At 31.7% G+C, this 11,768-nt stretch overlaps 1 protein-coding gene across 1 annotated transcript in view; it reads right to left on the bottom strand.

Annotated features, from left to right (window-relative positions):
- LOC136855810 (uncharacterized) overlaps positions 1–6,468 on the bottom strand; it is a 49,978-nt gene extending 43,510 nt beyond the window's left edge. Inside the window, exon 1 of the mRNA XM_067133167.1 lies at positions 5,826–6,468. Coding sequence (XP_066989268.1) covers positions 5,826–5,883 — 58 coding nt within the window. The 5' untranslated portion in view covers positions 5,884–6,468. The remainder of the gene's footprint in view (positions 1–5,825) is intronic.
- Between the last annotated feature and the right edge of the window lie 5,300 nt (positions 6,469–11,768).

Raw genomic sequence — 11,768 nt, 5'->3', positions numbered from 1 at the left:
AAAACATTATTGATACTTATAAAAGACTAAAAATGAAGAAAAAGCATTATTTGACGCTCGAAAAAATTAAAAATGAAGAAAAGCATTATCTGATACTCATAAAATATTAAAAATGAAGAAAAACATTATTGGGACTCATAAAAGTCTAAAAATGAAGAAAAAACATTATTTGACACCCGTAAAAGATTAAAGATGAAGAAAAAGCATCATTTGACACTCGTAAAAGATGAAAAATGAATAAAAAGCACTAGTTGATATCGTTAAACATTAAAAATTAAGAAAAAGCATTATTTGACAATCGTAAAAAATTAAAACCGTCTTCTTGATTCGGCGAGAACAGACGATGTCATTTATCTTCATTAACCGTTTAGATAAACTCCCCCACAAAAAAAAAAACCTTGGCTAAGTATCCTCTTTCACCTTTCAGCACCGAAGTCAGGAAAATGATTTAAAAAACGATTGCTCTTAACTGAGTGACCCCTTTTAAAGACAGGGACATAACGGAAAGATAAGCAATAATGACCGACTTTAGCTCATTTCAAAATATATAAAAGCGTGGAAATGATCATTAATAATCCTCTCTCACTCATCAAAGTAAAAAAAAATATATATATAAAAAATGAAGATAGGTTTAATATGTACCCCATGGCCGATACCAGAATTTTCGAAAAGCATCAGAACTGAATCTGGAACTCGTCAGTGAAAACAAAAAAGCATCGGCAATTCTGTAATTAGCTCCATCTCATTAGAAAATGCGTGGAGGCTCAACAAAAGGTTATGAATAACTTATTCATAACTGGAGACACAACAAAAGGTTATGAATAACGGTTATGAATAACTGGACCATTTTACCGGATCAAAAGACCCAGCTGAAAGGCTTCAGCTGAAATATGAGATGATCATAAATACCAATTTGTAAGGGATCGTCATTTTTCCTGGTTTCCCGATAATTGTACTGGATAATTGTCACTTATAATTGTACTGAATATATGTTATTTATAACTGTACTGAATAATTGTTATCTATAATTGTACTGAACAATTGTCGTTTATAATTGCACTGAATAATCGTTATTTATAATTGTACTTAATAATTGTTATTTATAATTGTGCTTCATAATTGTTATTTATAATTGTCCTTTATACCTTTTGTTTATAATTGTACTGAGCAACTGTTACTTATAATTGTATTAAATAATTGTTATTTATAATTGTACCAAATAATTGTTATTTATAATTGTACCAAATTTGTTATTTATAATTGTACCTAATAATTGTTATTTATAATTGTACCAAAATTGTTATTTATAATTATATTGAATAACTGTTATTTATAATTGTACTAAATAATTGTTGTTTATAATTGGACTGAATAACTGTTATTTATAAGTGTACTGAATAATTGCTATTTCTAATTGTCCTTGATAACTGTTAATTATATTTGTATTTAATAACCGTTATTTGTAATTGAACTGAATGACTGTTAGTTATAATTGTACTTAATAATTGTTATTTTTAATTGTACTTAATTGTTATATATAATTGTAATGAATAATTATTTATAATTGTACTAAATAACAAATAATTGTTATTTATAACTGTACTTGATAATCATTTATAACTGTAATAAATAATTGTTATTTATAAGTTAAATATGAAAACGAGGCTTTCAACCTCGTGGGAATAGAGACAAAAATATAAGAAAGGATTATTATAAATTCACGAATTCGATGCAATCAAGAATAAAACTACCAAACTTTTTGCCAACCAAAATATTCAGGGAGCCATATATTAAAAAATATATGGCTCCCTGACTCGTAAGCAACAACTATTTAAAAGTTCACGTGAATAAGTTTTACAATATATAAAAGAGTGAAAAAACTCGAATCTTTAAGGGACCACAGGGGCCACTGACTTGAAATTCAAGCTTTCAAAGAATATTATGGTACCCATTCGAAAGGAGGAACGGGAGGCAACGGGAAATACAGAAAGAGACGACCACTTATTAGAAAAACTGATACATTAACCATAAATAAACACAAATGTAAGCCAAAATAAATTAACATACAACCAACAGACTTCCGTCCAGGCACGGCGGCCCGTCATTCTTCGTCATAACGACTCCTGTTATTAATCTGCTGTCCCAGAGTTCCTCAGCTGTCGCCGTTCTGAAGCCGTCAGTCAAAGACAGAGCTTTCGGTTATAGAAATGTTCCGATATTGGCCGATCGCCTGAGCGCTGATTAATAAGAGGACTCAAAGTATTGCCATTCGACATTTGTTTTTCGCCTGAGCGGAAATTGGTCAAAATTATCCTCACACATTTTAATGCATTATATTTTAATCGCAATATGCAGTACTGATAAGAGAAAGCTTCATTAAACTAGATAAATTTTGCCGATTAATACGCTTTCTAAAGCTTTGTATCTTAATCACAATCCATAAATATATATATATATTCTTAATAAAAGAAGATATTTCAATAAATATATTCTGATTTTACTCGTTCACTAACTTATGATACAGTGACATTGATTTCACGTCTATTGACTCTTGCGTCAAAAATAGCTGTAATTTTTTTTAAAGAATTTTACCGAAATTGTATAAATATTACTATTTTTCACTCGAGCATGCGAAGACTAAACATCACAATTACAAAATTTTCAGATGAAATAAGTTCGAAAATTGTATGTGCATATACTGTATATGTATATAGATACACACACATATACATGCATATATATAATACATATATATATATATATATATATTTATATATATACAAAGTATATATATATATATATATATATATATATATATATAAATATATATATATATATATATATATATATATATATATATATATATATATATATATATATAATATATAGATATAAGAATTAATTTTAACTTGCTATAATTTTCTCCAAGAAGTATTTATGAAAAAATGTTATATATATTATATATATATATATATATATATATATATAACAAAATATATATATAATATATTATATAAATTATATATATATATGTTATTGATATATAAAAAAATATCATACAAATTTAATAGTTACCTACTTATTGTATATAAAAATCTGAACAAATTACATTTTCACAACGAAAATATGTCACTAATCATTCATAATCACGTATTCAAATTTTGGTTCATTTTAATATAATATTCCGTAATTCGCTAAAACATCATATATACATTTTCACGGTACAAAACGACGGTGAAAAATAAATTCCGTAATATATTCCATACAGTTTCACTCAATGTATGCAAATTGTTGGCATACATAACTGATTAACCGCATGAACTTTAAACGAAAAATACTTTATCAAGATTGACCTGTATATATACATATATATATATATAAATTATGTATATATAATATATGTATATATATACATATAAACATATAAACTAATATGGTCATTCATTTGAATCTCAGTCACTCTACCTGTTAAATTTACTTGTGAATAACAGACAGAGTGACTGATATTCAAATGTGTATATATATGTATATATACGTATATATAGATTCATATGCATATATATAAATATATATAATATATATACACACATACAATTTTCCAACTTATTTCTTTTGAAATGTTTGTAATTGCGATGCCCGGCCTTCGCACGCTCAAGTGAAAAACAGTAATATTACATAATTTCAGTAAAATTCTTTAAAAAAATGACAGCAATTTTCGACGCAAGATTCAACAGACATGAAATCAATCTCTCTATACCATAAGTTAGCGACCCAGTAAAATCAGAATGTATTTATTGAAATATCTTCTTTTATTAAGAATATATATATATATATATATATATATATATATATATATATATATATATATATATATATATATATACATATTATATATACAAGATAGAATTACGGTGAAGAAAGAATGCGTCAGAAAAACTTCGACCAATATGTATTATTGACTTGTAAATATTATAAGATAATATTTGCACTCAACCACGGCAAAAGAAAACTCCATTCCCCTGGTGCGTGGAAATTCCAAGCGGAAATTCCCAAGCAATAAGATATCAATATTCTTTATCATTTCCACTAATGCACAGGCTCAGTCTTGAAAGAGAGGTTACTTTCTGCAAAAGAGCCATTGCGGATTTTTTTTCCGTATCAATGAGAGCTTTCATTTTATACATGATATTGTAGAGATGTCTATGACACCTTTTAGCTTTTTAGAGATCGAGAGAGAGAGAGGTCTGATATATTTCTTCAGTGTTAGGTACACCCAAGTGTTAAGTTTATATATATCTATATATATAATATATACTAAGTGATTTTTTTTTATTATTTCATTTTTTTGTTTTTTTTACAAGATTTTAAGTTATATTTTTTGGTAAATTGCAACCTTGAAGATGCAACGAGATACTGCGAAACGCCGTCGGCAAAATAAACTGCTGTATTTATATACGTGCTGCCTTTTCCTAGATGCCCCCTTGATATAATATATATATATATATATATATATATATATATATATATATATATATATATATATATATATATATATATATATATATATATATATACATATATATATATATATATATATATATATATATATATATATATATATATATATATATATATATATATATATATATATATATATATATATATATATATATATATATATATATATATATATATATATATATATATATATATATGTATGACCTGATAATTTAAACAAAATCTACAATCGTCCGCGAGTCAGTTGTCCAACCGTCGCAAAAGCTTCAGAGAAACTTGGCAGTATCAACACGAGAAAAGTTCTCCAGGGTTCTCTGAACACTCTATAAATATTAGCGGTTGGTCAATGAATAAAAAGAATAATAAAAACTATGATAATCACTAAATAAAGCATTTCGAGAGGCAACTGTTTTTAATATTCACTAACGAAATGTTATATGAAGATTAATGATATGCGTGTCCTCCACTTTTACATTAAGCTATTCATCACAACTTTTGTTTGATTTCGACAGCGGAGATATATATATATATATATATATATATATATATATATATATATATATATATATATATATATATATATATAAAAACTGTAAGAACTAGAAGATAGTAACACAGAAAAGAAAATAATCTGCTTCCACGTATCAAATTCCTTAGTTTTCTTTAACTGTTTCAAGATAAAGCTTGATAGTTCATAGTTCACTGCTTAAGAAAATCCGGTCGAATATATCTGCCAAATGATTATATATATATATATATATATATATATATATATATATATATATATATATATATATATATACATGGCAAATATATTCTTCGACCTAATTTTCTTTAGCAGTGAACTATGAACTATCACGCTTATAGTATATATATATATATATATATATATATATATATATATATATATATATAATATATATATATATATATATATATATATATATATATATATGTATACCTACATATATGCATGCATGTATGTACATACATGCACATACATATATACATACATATATATACATAATACATAAACACATACACACATATATTTATTTATTTATATACACATATACATACCCATTTATTTAAATTTATTTATCCATTTATTTACATAAACGGATAAATATACCTCAAAAAAGAAAAACCCTCTATATACACATATTGATACCCATTTATCTAAATTTATTTATCCATTTGTTTAAATAAATGGATAAATATGCCTCAAACAAGAAAAACACTCTCAAAATAATGAAGTAAAAAAAAACACACAAAATAAAACAGCCAAACTGATTCAATCGTCTCACCAAGCACAACGATAATCTGGAACAGAGAGGCGACTTTGCTGGTCGCTTCGGAAGTCATCTTGGCGTTGCAATTGCAGGGATCTTCAGCGTCGCAAAGGGGCTTTCCCCTCAGTTGCTTGCGGTGCAGTGGTTCCTGACTGATGCATGAACGAACGCATTCTGTTCATCTACCCCGACCTCGAGTCATTGACAATATTTCTTTCTTTTCAGGTTGCCAGGTTGATCAAAAACCGGTTTTTCATGGATTCAAACATTCAAAAACATTCAGGGCCACTTTATATATATATATATATATATAATAGATTTTCAAGGGTTAGTAAATCACTCCAGCACGATCTAATGTGTCCTCAACTCACGCCAAAGAACGGAGCTGGAATCGCTTCATTTTCACAGCTATAACTTTTTTTTTCCTCTGCTCTTATTCGGCAGCGCGTAACACTTCAATCCCCTTTAACGTAACATCTCCCGTCCAGTTGCCGAACGGGGTAACATCAATGCAAGTTGGACAGTCACGCCAAATTACTTTCTAATGCGCTACAAATATCCCAATTCAAACCAGACAATCGACGTCAGATCGACCCAGAAAGAAGCGGCGAAGCGACGCGCACGCACTCCGTCGCTCTCTGGCTTCCCAACTGCTACTGACAGCGTCTGCGTTCCAGGACCGGGAGCAGACTCCCAGCCCTGGAAAAGGTGCCGGGTTGCCAAACGCCGCCATCTGAATGATCACGATAATAATAATAATGCCGCGGCGCTTCGAATTTCACGCGCTAAATGGTGGCTAATGATGGAAAGGGGAGAGAGGGAGAGAGAGAGAGGGCGAAGGCTTGAATTATGCTCACCTTTTTCACTAAATGGCTTTTCTTTCCTTTTTTTTTTAAGTGGTAATACGTCAGAGTTTGATCAGGTTTGCATTATGTTACAGGGGCCAAGAGTCGTCACACCATTCTGGATGCATAATGGCGAAGGTTTTGTTTCTCTTCATTCAAGTTATATTAATTTTATATTTTTGTTAATACTTTATATGAGGCTGAAGGGTAATTAAACATACTTAATTCCCTCTGAATTACTTTAGAAATACACAAAGGTATATAACTGTGTAATACTTTAAAGCTAAGGGGTAATTAAACATACAAACTTAATTCCCTCTGAACTGCTTTAGAAATGTACAATAGGCATATAACAGCCACCATACATTTCGTGTTTTTAAAAGGGCTGATGAGCTGTTCATAAGCTATCTTTGATAGCAAGCAGGTTATTATATACAGTAAGTTCAAGTAATGATTATCAAATGTACATTAATTCTTTGTGCATCGATACACAAATGGTAGACATCTTTAACTGCATGAATATCACCTTTTACTGTACCTCCTTTCATATTCTCTTTCTTCCATCTTACTTTCTCAACCCTCTCCTAACGATTGATTCATAGTGCAACTGCTAAAGGTTTTCCTCCTGTTACGCCTTTCTAACCTTTTACTGTCAGTTTCTATTTCAGCGCTAAATGACCTCATAAGTCCCAGTGCTTGGCATTTGGCCTAAATTTTACATTCAATTCAATTCAATATCAACTAATATAGATACATTATGAAAATAAAGTCAAACAGATTAACAAATACATACATACATACATACTGTACATGCATACATACATACATACATATATATATACATACAAACATACAAAAGCAATAAAGCGTGACAAAAAATGTTTTAAAAGCAAACATAAGATATTTGCAAATTGGAAATTAATTTTTTTTTTTTACCAACCAGCCCCACATCCTACCTCATGGATGTTGAAAGGGTTAACGGCTTCTCTTGGCGGTTACCCATCCAGCTACTAAACAGGCACGACGTAGTTTTATTTTGCCGAGGGAGTGGCCAGCGATATAACGAACGTGTGACTGGAAGTAAGATTAACCGAAAATCATTTTCATCGACCATTATACTTGAAGAGCGCCATGACAGTAGTTTTTTTTTTTTTTTTTTTTTTTTTTTTAGCTTATTGCAGCATTGCTCTGATGATTTTGTTATATATATCAGTATGGAATTGACGTCTCGTATATTTTCAGTTTTCTGTAAAAGAAAACAATTGAGATGTCTTTGTCTGTCCGCCCTCAAATCTTCAAAACTACCGAGGCTAGAGGGCTGCAAATTGGTATGTTGATCAACCACCCTCCAATCATCAAATATAACAAACTGCAGCTCTCTAGCCTCAGTGGTTTTTATTTTATTTAAGATTAAATTTAGCCATAATCGTGCGTCTGGTAACTATGTAGGATAGGCCACCACCGTCCCGTGGCTAAAGTTTCATGGGCCGCAGCTCATACAGCATTATATACCGACACCACCGAAAGATAGATATGATTATACGCTGTAGCGGCTGTACAGAAAACTCGACTGCACAGAAGAAACTTCGGCGCATTTTTTGTTTTCAGAAACACTGACTCACTGTAGCCACAAACACATTTTTTATAAAAAGTTAAACGAATATAATTTCGTTTCAGTTACTGAAAATCCCAAAGAATTCCACCCGGACATTATCAAAATATTCATGTATAATATATCTTCACATAACAATAACTCCATATAAATATTGTCTACATATAAAGATCCAGTCTCTAACAAATCCGAGGAACTAAACCGTTTGAGGCAGCCCCAGGCCTACAGGACTGGGCGTTAGGCCTATTTCGAGAATGTTAATTAAAAAGAAGTGAATAGGTCTGAAGGAGATACAATTCTATCAACGGGAGATTAAGCTCTCAAATGTTTATCGGGATTTTCATCTCCGCCGGATTACAAGAGTTGGATTTACGTGATTTGTCGAGAGATGCGAGATTGTCTGTTAAGCTCCGCTGAGTGAAGACATTAGGTTTTTAGTTCGTTATCCAATTAGGCGAGGAGCCCACACGCCCCTATTCTTGTCGAGGGCTCAGGATGATATTAAACTAGTAAAATATGCGCCGAACGGCGCTATCGAGTTTTCTGTATATTGTATAATGCTGTATGAAACTCTCAGCCATGACCCAAGTAATTCTCAGCCGGCCGTGGTGGCCTTTATTGTTGCGTTCCCAGACGCACGATCATAGCTAACTTTAACCTTAAATAAAATAAAAACTACTGAAGAGGCTAGGGGGCTGCAATTTGGTATGTTTAATGATTGGAGGGTGGATGATCAACATACCAATTTGCAGCCCTCTAGCCTCAGTAGTTTTTAAGATCTGAGGGCAGACAGAAAAAGTGCGGACAAAATAAAGTCCAGACGGACAGACAAAGCCGGCACAATAGTTTTCTTTTACAGAAAACTAAAAAGTGGAAAAATAAATAGGTCTAAAGACCGTAGACAGATTGGATGTATTCAGATAAAGCTTTTTGGAATTTACATAAATGCATTGTTAGGTAAGCCTCGTATCGTCCCTTAGCTGAGATTAATGTTATCTTTGTTCTACATTTATATAAAACAGGGCCAGTGAGGAAAGAGTTTGGGCCCGGGCTGGATGACGGGAAGTCGAAACATGGAGATTATCAACCATAAAGATGCGACAAACAGAAAAATATATCTTTGGATACAAGTTGCGCTTGTTTACATAAAGATGGCGACTTCCAAAAAACTGTACAGATGTTTTACTTTGCGTATCGAAAACTGATCCATGGGTTGGAGTCGGTACTTATTAATATTATTCTGCTACTCCCTTTTGACCTGAATTTTATCACCAGCTAATCTTCAAGGGCCTCGCCTTCTTTTCGTTGTGGGTTAGGGCCCACCACTTCTTCACAACCCTTCACTGGACCTGAGCTAGAAAATGATCTCGGACTGCCCATCCCATTCCAATTGCCTCCAGATTAATATAAAATATAAAATATGATAAGATTCGTAAACCTGACGAATTTATACATACATAAATGCATGCATGCACACAGACAGACGTGTGTGTGTGTGAGTGTGTATGTATGTGTATATATATATATATATATATATATATATATATATATATATATATATATATATATATATATATATATATATATATATATATATACATTCACCCATCCTTTCTACACTAACGAAGACAAACGTATGACAGAACAGAAACGCAAGAAGTGGCCTTGCTGTCCTCCTCCTATCAAGAAGACCTAACAAATGTTGACCGACCCGTGCAGAACAAAATGCCTGGGCAAACACAACCCAATTCGCAGAACGGGGCTATGGAAGGAGTCCTCCATTTGTCCAGATGTTGTATTTGACGTCGGAACATTTGTTGTGGGCGGAATGACATTTGTTTCTCTTTGCCATTCGCTACACGAAGGGAAGAGTAAGCGAATTCGACTGGCGTTTTCAGAATGTTATGTTTTTTTTTCTTTTTATTATTTCGGAAGCGTTGGATACTTGGAGATGTTTAATGTAACTAATACATACACATGTATTCACATACATTTCAACATACACAATCCTTACACAGCTACACACACACACACACACACAAAATAAAGTGCCTTCAGCACCCTTCAAATTTAATTTCAGTTTTCTGTAAAAGAAAACTATTGTGCCGGCTTTGTCTGTCCGTACTTATTTTTTTATTGCCCGCACTACTGAGGCTAGAGGGCTGCAAATTGGTCTGTTAATCATCCACCCTCCAATCATCAAACATACCAAATTGCAGCCCTCTAGCCTCCTCAGTAGTTTTCATTTTATTAAGGTTAAAGTTAGCCATAATCGTGCTTCTGTCAACGATGTAGGATACACCACCACTGGGCCGTGTTTAAAGTTTCATGAGTCGCGGCTAACACAGCATTATACCGAGACCACCGAAAGGTAGATTTATTTTAGGTGGCCTTAATTATAAGCTGTAGTGGTTGTACGGAAAACTCGATTGCGCCGAAGAAACTTCGGCGCATTTCTTACTTGTTAATATTACACTGCGTCCATCAATTACCTAAAGTTTCAGCGAATTGGAAGAATATGTTTTAAAGATTTTAATCTTCAGCCAAAACTGGATGGGAAAAATTCATATCCTCTTTAAATTATGCAAATGAGCTTCCTAGATATTTCGAAAACTTGGAATCTTCCGCGGTTTTTTACTTTAATCATCATGACTAATAATGCAAGGTCCTCTTTCAGTGCCACCATTTCTCAAGTTTTATTATTATTATTATTGGTGAAGAAATCAACACTGATGTAAGTGTAAATGTATATTTTTAATACATGTTTACATCTACGTGGATTTCTTCAAAATTTTAGAGACTCATGCTATTATTATTATTATTATTATTATTATTATTATTATTATTATTATTATTATTATTAATTTCCTAGTATTTGCCTATTAAAATCTTATCCTTTTACTGGTTTGCAGTTCACATTATTGCTAATTATCCTTCACATTTTGGATTATGAATGTTTTGACTAAGTTTGGATAATAATAATAATAATAATAATAATAATAATAATAATAATAATAATAATAATAATAATAATAATAACAGCAGGTTTTGTTTACTCAATTTTAAACCTTTGGAAAGCAAAGAAAACTTACAATTGCAGAGGTTTTTAGTTTTCTGTAAAAGAAAACTATTATAGAGTTGGCTCTTTCTCTGTCCGCCCTCAGATCTTAGAAACTACCGAGGCTAGAGGGCTGCAAATTGGTATGTTGATCATCCATCCTCCAATCATCAAACATACCAAATTGCAGCCCTCTAGCCTCCTCAGTAGTTTTGATTTTATTTAAGGTTAAAGTTAGCCATGATCGTGCGTCTGGCATCGCTATAGATGCCAACAACACAGGCCATCACCGAGCCGTGGCTGAAGGTTTCATGGGCCGAGATGAGAGTTTCATGGGTCGTGGCTGAGAATTTTATACAGCATTATACACTGTACAAAAAACTCGACTGCGCCGAAGAAACTTCAGCGCATTTTTTATTTGCTTTTATTAAGAAGGAAAATGG

The sequence above is a fragment of the Macrobrachium rosenbergii genome, chromosome 33, assembly GCF_040412425.1.
Source record: "Macrobrachium rosenbergii isolate ZJJX-2024 chromosome 33, ASM4041242v1, whole genome shotgun sequence".
Lineage (NCBI taxonomy): Eukaryota > Metazoa > Arthropoda > Malacostraca > Decapoda > Palaemonidae > Macrobrachium > Macrobrachium rosenbergii.
This window is presented reverse-complemented; position numbering and strand designations above follow the sequence as displayed.